General features: G+C 41.0%; 1 protein-coding gene across 1 annotated transcript in view; it reads left to right on the forward strand.

The window, feature by feature from the left end:
- RNF130 (ring finger protein 130) overlaps positions 1 to 997 on the forward strand; it is a 108,386-nt gene extending 107,389 nt beyond the window's left edge. Inside the window, exon 10 of the mRNA XM_049648819.1 lies at positions 808 to 997. Coding sequence (XP_049504776.1) covers positions 808 to 823 — 16 coding nt within the window. The 3' untranslated portion in view covers positions 824 to 997. The remainder of the gene's footprint in view (positions 1 to 807) is intronic.
- Positions 998 to 11,791: the final 10,794 nt, after the last annotated feature.

The raw sequence follows: 11,791 nt of genomic DNA on the forward strand, positions 1-11,791 counted from the left end.
GGCCTGGGAGAGACTGGAGGTGGGAGGTTAAGTGACTACAGAGCTGAGGAAGGAGATCCAGAGATGCTGGAGAGTTGTGTGGTGTCCAGAGATTAAGCGGTTCGAAGTGTGGGTCTAGAACTGAGCAGAGAGAAAAGAGCACAACTAGAGACCAGAATCAGGGTACCAAGGAAGCGAACCAGCTGCGGGAAGCTTCAGGAAGCTAGGGCCGTCCCACAGAGCCAGGCTGCGGAGGGGTGGTGTCCGCCCCAGGGCAGAGCAGGGGGCTTCCCAAGACCCCGGGCACCATCAGACACCGGATTTAGGGACACGTGCACATACAGTCTGGGGAAGTCCCGTAAGAGAGCCACACGTCCCAGAAGTCTACACTTCACAAATTTTATTTCAAAATAAACATAGACACTCTTGTCCCAGGTATAAAGGGGGATCCTATTTTAAAGAGATAGCTGCAGATTTCAGGACACTCAGCACCGAGAACTTGCATTCAAACCAGGAAAAGTTGTGAATTGTATGATAATCATCCCTGCATTTTTAAGCAGGATGCTGGTTAGCCTGTGCTTTTCCCTGCCTTCCTTGTGGGGGGACTAACACATTTCTAAGGTGACTGAGCCACTTGACCACAGATCTGAAGCTGCTGAGTTCAGGAAAATGCTAATGGCTTACTGACTTTCCCAAATGGGGCTGGGAAATGGTGGGGGACAGCCCCAGCCCACTTTTCAGTTAAGATCACTTTCTCCGTTATTTTAAAATATTGGCCACTCCCTTTTAACTAATTCTTGACCTCTTTTTTTCCCTTCTATTCCACAGGGTAGAGTGGTTTTGAAGAAGAAAAAAAAACTGCTTTCTGACTGATTGCCTTGAAGGAAAAAAGAACCTATTTTTGTGCATCATTTACCAATCATGCCACACAAGCGTTTATTTTTAGTACATTTTATTTTTTCATAAAATTGCTAATGCCAAAGCTTTGTATTAAAATAAATAAGTAATAAAATAAAAAGACCGTGCCATTGAGTATTTTTCACCCACCTGTGATTGTTCGGAAGGCCGACCTGGAGATCACATACCCCAGTTTCATTTATGTGTGTTTCAGAGACAAACTGTGCTCATGACTCCCCCACAGGAGGAGCAGTGATGCTGCTCCTGTTGGTATTTTCACACTGGTTCCTCCTGGTGCCCAAATACGACCAGAGCGTGAGCACGTCCTGTGCAGTAATGCCCACTCAAGCACCCAGTGGAGTTACTCCAGTAGACTTGCTTCAAGGTCACCATCCTGTCTGATAATCTCTTGCTCCACCAGAAGAACATGGTTGATCTGCCTCCACTGGAACATCAGCCCCACAGCAACAGGGACATTTAGCTGTGTTGCTTGCCTCTATATCCTCCCGTGCCTAGTAGAGTGCTTTTTGCACATAGTAAGTGCTCAATAAATACTCGTGGGATGAAGGAATGAGTCTATGGAAAATTTTCCAAAATACACACCGATATGTAATAAATTATATCTGTCCAAGGTGTTTTTCTCCCTAGTTTGTACAGTATTTTTTTTAAAGCAGCAAATTCTAAAAAGTTGGAGGAGAGCAGTTTTACAAGTGGAAGTCTTTTTTGCTGTATTGACAAGAAGAATGTTAAAATAGTTTATGTTCTATTGAATCATATGCTTGAAGGATTATCAGTATGTGTAAACATTCTAAGCAGTGAATCCTCAACCTTTTGCATCAGTATGCCTGAGGGATGAGAATTTACTCCCAAATTCCCATCTGAATTTGATCCCATCAGTAATGGGTTCACTACAGCAGTCATTCTCAAATTGGTAAGGGGTTGAAGATTTTTATCTATTTTGTTGAGATTTAATTCACATACCATAAAATTTGCCCTTTTAAAGGATAAGCCATGTCAGTGGTTTTCAGTATATTCACAAGGGTGTGCAACCATCACAACTGTCTAATTCTAGAACATTTTCATCACCCCTAAGAGAAGCCCTATACCCATTAACAGTCACCGCTCACCCTGCCAGCTTGGAAACCACAAATCCACTCTCTGTCTCTGTGGATTTACCCATTCTGGACATTTCATATAAATAGAACTGTTCAGTGTGTAGCCTTTTGTGTCTGCCTTCTTTCACTTAATATAACATTTGCAAGTTCTTCCATATTGTAGCATGAATCAGTACTTATCCTTTCTGGCTGAATAATAATTCCATTGTGTGGATAAATATACCACATCTTGTTCATCCAGTAATGGACATGTGGGTTGCTTCTACCTTTTGTACAAGTTTCTGTGTGAATGTATCTTTCAGTTCTCTTGGGTGTGTCCCTGGGAGTGGAATTGCTGGGTCATATGGCAACTCTAGAACTTGTTGAAAGACTGCCAAGCTATTATCCATAGCAGTGGATAGCCCACCAGCAGTGTACAAGAGTTCCAATTTCTCTTCTTCCTAACACATTATTATTATTTAACTTTTGAAAAAATTCTAGCCATTTCTAGTGGGTACAAAATGTCACCTTATTATTTGCATTTTGACTTGGTTTTAATTTGCATTTCCCTAGTGACTACTGATGTTGGGCAGCTTTTCATGTGCTTGTTGGCCACTGGAATGTCTTTAGAGAAAGATCTGCTTGACTCCTTTGCCTGTTTTTTCAGTTGGATTGTCTTTTTGTGGTTAACTTATAAGAGTCCTTTATGTATTCCAGATTACTAGACTCTTATCTATGATTTGCAAATATTTTATCCTGTTCTTTAAGTTGTTCACTTTCTCAGTGGTAACTTTCAAAATACAGGTGTTTCATTTTGATGGAGTCCAGTTTGTCTGGCTTTTTCTTTGGTTTGTGTTTTAGGTATCATGTGTGTAAAATCATTGCCTGATTCAAGATGACAGGAAATTTAACAAGTTTTTAACAAAATTTAACATAAGTTTTATAGGTTAGTTCTTATATTTAGGTCTTTGACTCATTTTGAGTTAAAATTTGTATATGGTGTGAGGTAGGGGACCAACTTCATTCTTTTGCATGTGGCTATCCATTTGTCCCAGTACCATTTGTTGGAAAAAATTATTCTTTCCCCCATGGAGGTCTTGGTACCCTTGTCAAAAATCAGTTAAGCATAATATATGAGTTTATGTCTGGGCTCTCAATTCTATTCCATTGGTGTCCATTTCTGTCCTTGTGTCAGTATCACATGATATTGATTGCTGTTGCTTTGTACTAAGTTTTTAAAATTGGGAAGTGTGAGTCCTCCAACTTTGTTATTTTTCAAGAGTGTTTTGGCTATCCAAGGCCCCTTGCATTTCCATATGAATTTTAGGATCAGTTTTTCAATCTCTGCAAAAATGCCAGCTGGGATTTTGATCAGGATTATGCTGAATCTGCAGATCGTTTTAGGTAGTAGTGTCATAACAGTATTAAGTCTTTCAATCCATGAACAGAGGATGCCTTTTTATTTATTTAATTTCTGTAGAAATATGATGGATTTTTTATTCTTGCAACCTTGCTGAGCTCATTTACTAGCTCTAATAGCCTTTTAGTGGATGCCTTTGAATTTTCTATATAAGAGGTCATATCATCTGCAAATAGAGATAATTTAATGTTCTTTCTGATCTGAATGCGTTTTACTTCATTTTCTTGCTTAATTGTCCCTGGCTAGACCCTCCATTAGTGGAATGTTGAATAGAAGTGGTGCAAGCAGCATCCATGTGTTGTTCCTTATCTTGGGGGGAAAGCTTTCAGACTATCACCATTGAGTATGATGTTAGCTATGGGATTGTCATAGATGCCCTTTATCAGATTGAAAAAGTTCCTCTCTGTTTCTAACTTGTTGAGTGTTTTTATCATGAGTTTTGGATTTTGTCAAATGCTTTTTCTGTGCCTATTGTGATTATTTTATAGGTTTTGTCCTTTTTTGCATTAATGTATTACATTGATCAATTTTCATGTGTTGCGCCAACCTTGCATTCCTGGGATAAATCCCCAGGCAAGTGGTCACAGTGGGATTATGTTTTTATATGTTGCAGAATTTAGTTTGGTAGTATTTGCTGAGGGTTTATGCATCTGTATTCATACGAGGTATGGGTCCATAATTTTGTGATTTCTTTTTCTGGCTTTAGTATCTGTACTGCTGGCCTCATATAATGATTATTAAGTGTTTCCTCCTCTGCTGTTTTTTGAAAGAGTTTGAGAAGGATTGGTGTTAATTCTCATTTGTTTGGTAAAACTCACCAGTGAAGCCATCTGGCTCTGAACTTTTCCTTGTGGGAAGTTTTTTGATTACTGGCTCACTGTCTTTAGTTTTTACGGGTCTTTTCTATTTCTAGTTAAGTCAGTTCCTATAGTTTGCATCTCTGTAGGTAATTGTCCATTTCATCAAGTTTATTTTATTCATTGGCACATGATTGTCTATAAGGTTCCCTTGTAATCCTTTTTTATTCCTGCAGTGTAGGTAGTAATGTCCCCTCTTTCATCCCTGATTTTAGTAACTTGAGTCTTCTTTCTTTTTTGCTTGGTCAATTCAGCTAAAGGTTTGCAAATTTTGACCTTGTCAAAGAACTAACTTTTGGTTTCATTAATTTGCCAATTTTTCTATTTTGCATTTAATTAATTTTTACTCAGATCTTTGTTACTTTCTTCTGCTGCTTGGTTTGGGCCTAGTTTTTTCTTTCTCTTTTTTTCTCTCTTAAAGTGGAAAAACTTCAGCTCTTTCTTCTTTTTAATATAATTATTTACAGCTGTAAGTTTTCATTTAAGCACAGTTTTGCTCATCAATAGGGTTTTGGTATGTTGTGGGTTTTATATCAGTTATCCCAATTTTTTTTTCTAGTTTCCCTGTGATTTCTCTTTTGACCCATTTGTTGTTTAGGGGAGTATGTTGCTTAAATGCCACATCTTTGTGAATTGCCCAAATTTCCTTCTCTTACAGATTTCTAATTTCATCACATTGTGGTTGGAAATATACTTTGTATGATTTCAATCATTTTAAATATATTGAGGCTTGTTTTATTACCTAACATATGGTCTGTCTTGGAGAATGTTCCATGTTCACTTGAGAGAAATACATATTCTGCTATAGGGTGGAGTGCTCCGTAGATGTCTGTTAGCTCTAGTTGTTTAATAGTGTTGTTCAATTTTCTTGTTCCTCTTTTATCTTCGATCTAGCTGTTCTGTTATTGAAAGTGGAGTACTGAAGATTCCAATGATTATTGTTGAATCTATTATTGTTTCTCCCTTCAATTATGTCAGTTTTTGCTTTATGTATTCTGGGGCCCTGTTGTTAGGTGCATGAGTAAGTTAAAGGATTTTCAGAAGCCGCAGAGGTTATTTAGTACATCTTTATCCCTTGAGATTCACTGGTTCAGTGGCTCTCCTGGTATTTCCAGCCGACTCTGTATGCTAGAGAATTCACCTGAGTGTTTAACCTTATTCTCTAGAGCAGGCTGTGTTGAGGTTGGCTTCTTCCTCAATACCTACAAAATATTTTTTTCTTCTAGCAGTATTTTCATAAATTAGTAAGATAGTTCCTCCCCACCTTACTTTATTCCAGTAAAAATTAACCTAGTTTGTTCCCTTTGCTCTCCTTCCCATTTATGGTGAGTTGTGATTTTCCTTCATAAGCAGGAGATGTAAGAGTGTTTAATGACAGTGCTACTGTCTCTATTAATGTGCTTTTGCCTTTTCACATTGTTTCAAGCCCTAGCAGAGAGTAAGACTTTTTTAAAATAGTAGGTGCTTTTCAGGGCCAAATACAGAATTTTTATAAGAGCTAAGAAATGAAATGAGTGAATTAACAGGATGGAGCTTTCCATCAGTCTTAGGAAAGATTTGTCACCTGCCATTGAAATTTGAACCTACCGTTTTATGGCTTTGAAGTTTAACTGGCATCATTAAGTTTTTATGTTTCAATTAGTCTTGGTCTCTGTTAACTCTGAAGGTGGTGTGTTGTATATGTGTGCATGTGTTTGCACGTGTTATCCTTTACATGGGCTTTGGTTCCTTAGAATCAGAGTTCAAATTATCATCCAAAGGCAGTTGCTTATTTCTTCACAGTCACAGCGCTACCAACAGTGAAGTCAGCTTTATGAATAGAAGAAATATATAAAGTTGAGTCATTTCTTGTTTACTACTTTAAAAATTAGAAGATGACCAGAAATTAGTCTGGAACAGATTGATATTTCACTTTGAAGCCCTTACTGGAAAACTTTATAATCCTAAAGAATTAGGTGGTTTTTGCTTTTTGTTTTATACACATACCAAAAGTAAAAAGTGTTTCTCAAGAGTTTTATTTCAAGGAAGACTCAGTGTTTACAACAGACAAAAGGTGGGTAAGAATACAGTCTACAGTCCAAAGAGCCTCCACAGGAAAGCAGTTCCCTGATCATCTACCTGATGGCTTCAGACATTTATAGCCGCTGAAGCCCCATGGGATTAAATCTAATTTCTCTTCAGCCAGCTGGGTTGTAACTGTAGACTTTTTTTTTTAACTGTAGACTTTTTAAATAGTTGAGAAAAGATCCTGATGGTTCTTTGACTTTTTATCTACAAAAATATTCGGTTATGTTAAATTCCTTATCAGGACAGTTTAAGAATAGAACCTAATGGCAACAAATAGAACAAAGAATCCAGTCGAGATAGAAACTGCCATTCCAGAACTCTGCTGTGAAGCTGGGCAGGAAAAAACTAGCAGCCCCAGATCTCCCAGGATGTGGCAGGCACCATGCTGAGTGGTTTACATACATGATAATCTTTATCTTGGCAACATCCCAATCAGAGAAGGGATAGTTCTTTCTTCTTTTGCAAATGAAGAAACTTAGAGAATATCCAGAAACTTGGCCGGAGATTGCTCACCTATTAAGTGGCAAAGTCAGAAACGGAAGCAGCCCAGGGATAACGTTCCTGACCACCAGCCACACTCCAGCCCTGAGACCATTGGGCCAGCATTTGGAAAGTGTGCATGGTTCTCACTCTTATGGAATTCTAAGGTTCAGGGAAGAAACAGGACCATGAACAGAGGGAACTATTTGAGGGCTGAGCTAGTGCATGCATGCACGTACTCTTTCTGTGTACATGTGTGTATATACACACACTTTTTAAAGTTAATGATTAATCACAATAATAGCTAACATCTAGTGCTTACTATATGGTAGGCACTCACTCTTTTAAGCATTTCACACATTAACTCATTTAATCCTTGCAACAACCCTTTTGTTAACCCCCATGTTACAGACAAGGAAACAGGTTTAGAGAAATCCAGTAACTTACCACGGCTGTGTTCTTAAACCCCATTCTGTTTTGCACCTCAGAGAAGCTCATCAAGTGGCAGGGCAGATCACCGGGCATCCTGACCACGGGCCCTGTGTGCACAATGCTCGGTGGTAGGAAAGGCTGAGAAGTATGATGCCTGGGATCAAGGACACAAGCAGGTGAGAGGTGTCCTGGGCTGTTACAGACCGTGGCTTTTCCAGTGGGGAGCCTTAAGGAGGCTCATGCATTTTTGGAAAGTGTGAAATAGTTGCAGACTGGAACCTAAAATTAAATAAATGGAGTCACTAAAGAAAGTAGGTAGAGGTGCCGGCTTAGAACAGCACGGCTCAGAAGCTGCTTTAGCACACAAGCCAGCAAGCAAGAAATAGGCTGAAAACAGTAGGGCCTATGATGAGAAGATTCTAGAAACACATGGGTAAGGAGACATCTAGGGAGAATTCACCCAGCACAGGAGAGCATCCGTACAGGAGAGCTGCACCAGTGCACCTGCAGACAGCTCAGAGAGGGGAAGCATTGTCTTTTCTGAGGAGTGGAAAAGGCAGGTAGAGGTCACAAGAGCGAGGGTGGCTGCCAAACCCGAGCACAGGCTGAGAAGGAGGGGTAAAAGCACACTTCAGTGATGAAAAGATGCCCAGGATGGGTGTGTAAAATTGGTGGCAAGAGCCTGGCCAGTCTCTGAGGGGGCTCCAGGAAACTGAAGAGAAATCTAGTAAGTCTGCAAAACATACCCAGTTCCCTTACTCTTGTTTCCTTTACCTTCAAGGTTTTCATACAAGTTCCTTTTGAGGAAAATACACGTTGGTCTTGCTGACCGAAGGGAAAGGGGTTCTCTCACCCTGAGTCTCTGCCCTCTGCCTCAAGATGACGCCCTTCCCTGCGGAGGCCACCCCTAAGCTCAGGGTGCAGAGGCAGAAGTGGGGCGCTCAGCCGGAGGTGGCCCTGACGTGACCTCTCCTTCCAAGAGGCTTCTTTACTCATGATCCCCACACCCCGCCACCACACACCACACACCACACACCACACATGGCTGAAACAAGACCAGCCTAAACAGGTGGACGGTGAAGGGTCTTTCAGAATTCAAAGGCACAATTTACTTTTTTTCAGACCCAGAAAGGCCGAATTTCTAGCACCTAGCTTCTGGTGACTTGTGTAACCTAACTACAGTAGAGGAGAGCTGCATCTTAGGGGTTGGGGAGGTTTATAGAGGCAAAAACGAAAGCGTAATCCCAATGGCATTTGAAACATCACTCAGATCCCGGTGCAGTGCCAACAAGTGGGACCCGAGACTGCAAATAGCTACGAAACATCAGAGTCCTGTCTCCACGGGGCAGGCGCTCCTGCTGCCGAGCAACAGGCAGAGTCACCTACACTCTTCAAACATCATTTACTGCTAGGCAGGTATAAATGCCCCCTTGGAACTCAGGCTCCCACATGGAACTGGGCTCCAGAGTGGAGTCCTCCTTAGCTGGGAGTCAGCACAAACAGCCAGGGACAGGTGAGGAGGTTCACAGCCACAGCACAGAGAATTTAGCTTCCCATGGAGGCCTGGCCCTGCTAAGCCTGGGGCAAGACACTGAATTTCCATTACCTCTCTGCATACCTCACCTACTCTGCCAGCTCGATGAATGGACACACAAAGCAGGCAACCCCTGGGTGTTGAGGTTGACGTGATCTGCACCACGTTGAAATGTGCGGTCCAGCAGCTGGGCTATGAGCCTGGACCAGCCCCCTTCCTGGCTGGGTCAGTCACATAGCCTCCTCCAGCCTCAACGTCTTGCCCCTGAGTTCAAGTCACAGTAGCAGCCATACAGAGCCGGGAGAGTGAGGACGGGGCTTGTGCAAGTGCCTGGCACATAGTATTCCCCAGTAGTATCTGTTGCTTCCTTTCTTACATGAAAAGCACTGATCCCTAAAAAGTGCCTCGGGGTGTTGGTGATGGGAAAGCCTTGCACAGGTGTCCTCCAGCCCAGGGAAGGCCCCGCCCTGCTGAGGTTTTGCAACTGGTCTTCTGTTCGATGTTCGGTCCGCTGGGCACCACTGCCTTTCCCTCCTGTTCAGCCAGCACGCACTCATCTTCCTGGAGGCTACAGAGGTCCCAGGCCCAGGTGAGAACTCTAGCAGCCTTTTGAAAAGACTCTTGGAAAGGCTGTCTTGCCTCAAGCACCAATTCCTGATTTATAAGAAGAAAGCTTTATGTGAAAATTCTAGTCATTTATCACTTTCAATAGGCTGCAGCCACCAGTAAGCCTAAGGCATAGCGATAAAACAAAGCTGTACCGCATAGGAGCAAATATATCTGCCTGATCTGGAGATAGGGCCTGCAGCAGGGGACTAGAAATAAGGAGAAAATAGAACACGAGGGCTCTGGGAAGGGGGATAGGAGACCCCCTCCTGCCCTCTGGAGCCTCACTCCAAGGGAATTCTTGATGCCTCAGGATAAAGAAGACTTGAGCATGGTCTAATTTCTATAAGAAGGCACAAGGTACAGTTTTGTAGATTATACTGTAACATTAATTATAGGAACACGGGGAGGATTCTGTAGTGAGAGCAATCCTTATAATTTGCCGGGTCCTTCAGTTATCAAGCTGGTCTGTTGGTAATAGCATTCAAGTTGACTTGTCTGTCTTCACTGGTGTAATAATCTTTTTGGAATTTCTGGAAAAGAAAGAGAAGCAGTAGCAACATTGTGATTTTTTTTTAATCAAAGTGATTTTTTTTTTTTGTAAAGTCCTTGGAAAGTTTTTAAATTTTAATTGAATTTTGATTGCCTTAGAAAAAGTATACCTTCTCATTTATTGTAGCCATTTCTTATACGGAATAAAAAGCTTAAATTGGTCAGGTTCCTGGGTGGCTTAGTTGGTTAAGTGTCCAACTTCAGCTCAGGTCATGATCTCACAGCCTGTGAGTTCAAGTCCTGCATCGGGCTCTGTGCTGACAGCTCAGAGCCTGGAGCCTGCTTTGGATTCTGTGACTCCTTCTCTCTGCTTCTCTATCTCTCTTTCTCTCTTTCTGTCTCTCTCTCTCTCCTCCCTCCCTCCCTCTCTCCCTCCATCCCTCCCTCTCTCCCAAAAAATAAATAAACGTTAAAGAAAAAAAAACTTCAATCGGTCAATAGTATTGCATCTAAGGAATTTGAATTGTACTAATTAATTAAATATATTGACTAAATGTAATTATATTGTTTTTTTTGTTTTTTTGTTTTTTTTTTGCAGTTTGATCATAACTACCATCTAAAGTATTTTTGTGTTAAGAGTATAAAACCGTGGGGCACCTGGGTGGCTCAGTCAGTTAAGCATCTGACTTTTGATTTTGACTCAGGTCAAGATCTCATGGTTCATGGGATTGAGGCCCGCATCAGGCTCTGCGCTGAGCATCAAGCCTGCTTGGGATTTTATCTCCCTCTGTCTCTGCTTCCTCGTACTCTTTCTCTCTCTCTCTCTCTCTCTCTCTCTCTCTCTCTCTCTCAACACACATAAATAAACATTTAAGAGTACAAAACTGAAAGATGCCTTTGCTTTGGATTCTGCTTTACCTGGATTCCAGCTCTAGCTTTATGATTTTGAGGTAGTTATTTCACCTCTGAACATCCATTTTCCTCTCTCTGAAATAAGAATAACACATCTGTCTTGCAGTATTGTTGTGAAATTATACATAAATTTAAAATTTCCCCCTTCAACCCTTTTTCTTGTACTTAAAAATCATCTTAAATTATTTTCCTGAATAAAATGCAAATGGTAAAAAAAAAAAAAGTCAAAATAGTACAAAAGGGTATAAGGTGAAGGTACATCTCCCTCCCACTCTGATGCAGTCCTCAGTGTTCTCCCAGCAATCTCTGTTGCCTAAGTTTTACGTGTGCACTTGCAGAGAGATTTTGTGCATATATAAGCATATTTTTTCATACATACCTTTATAATTGTTAGCTTAATCTACATATTGTCCTTCCCCGACAAAATCTCTTCTGCGCATAGTTTTAGAACAAGTTATGAATTGGTCACTGATCTATTAAATTTCCTTAAGCCCAAAGGTTAAAAAAAAAAAAGACATTTTTCAGCCTTTCTGCCAAACAAAAGAATCCCTACCTTATAGCTACAGAAGAGGGCCACAGATGACAGTGGGAATACGGTTATCCATAGCAACAAATTAGCATCAGGTATTTTTTTTTTTAATTTTTTAATGTTTATTTTAGAGAGAGACAGAGTGCAAGCAGGGGAGGGGCAGAGAGAGAGGGAGACACAGAATCTGAAGTAGGATCCAGGCTCCAAGCTGTCAGCACAGAACCTAACGTAGGGTTTGAACTCACAAACCATGAGATCATGACCTGAGCCAAAGTCGGATGCTTAACAGACTGAGCCACCCAGGTGCCCCTAGCATCAGGTAATTTAAGAATGAATGTAACATCATTGAAGAAAACTTTATACCATTTAAGTCCAGAAGTCTCCAGACCTCACACTGTTGCAAGATGCTCTAACATTTACATTTGTAAGCAATTAGGACTTGTGCTTTTGTGAATGCTTTCTGTCTTCAGCTTAACCTTGCAAGGTTCTCCT

This window comes from Panthera uncia, assembly GCF_023721935.1.
Source record: "Panthera uncia isolate 11264 chromosome A1 unlocalized genomic scaffold, Puncia_PCG_1.0 HiC_scaffold_17, whole genome shotgun sequence".
Taxonomy (NCBI): Eukaryota; Metazoa; Chordata; class Mammalia; order Carnivora; family Felidae; genus Panthera; species Panthera uncia.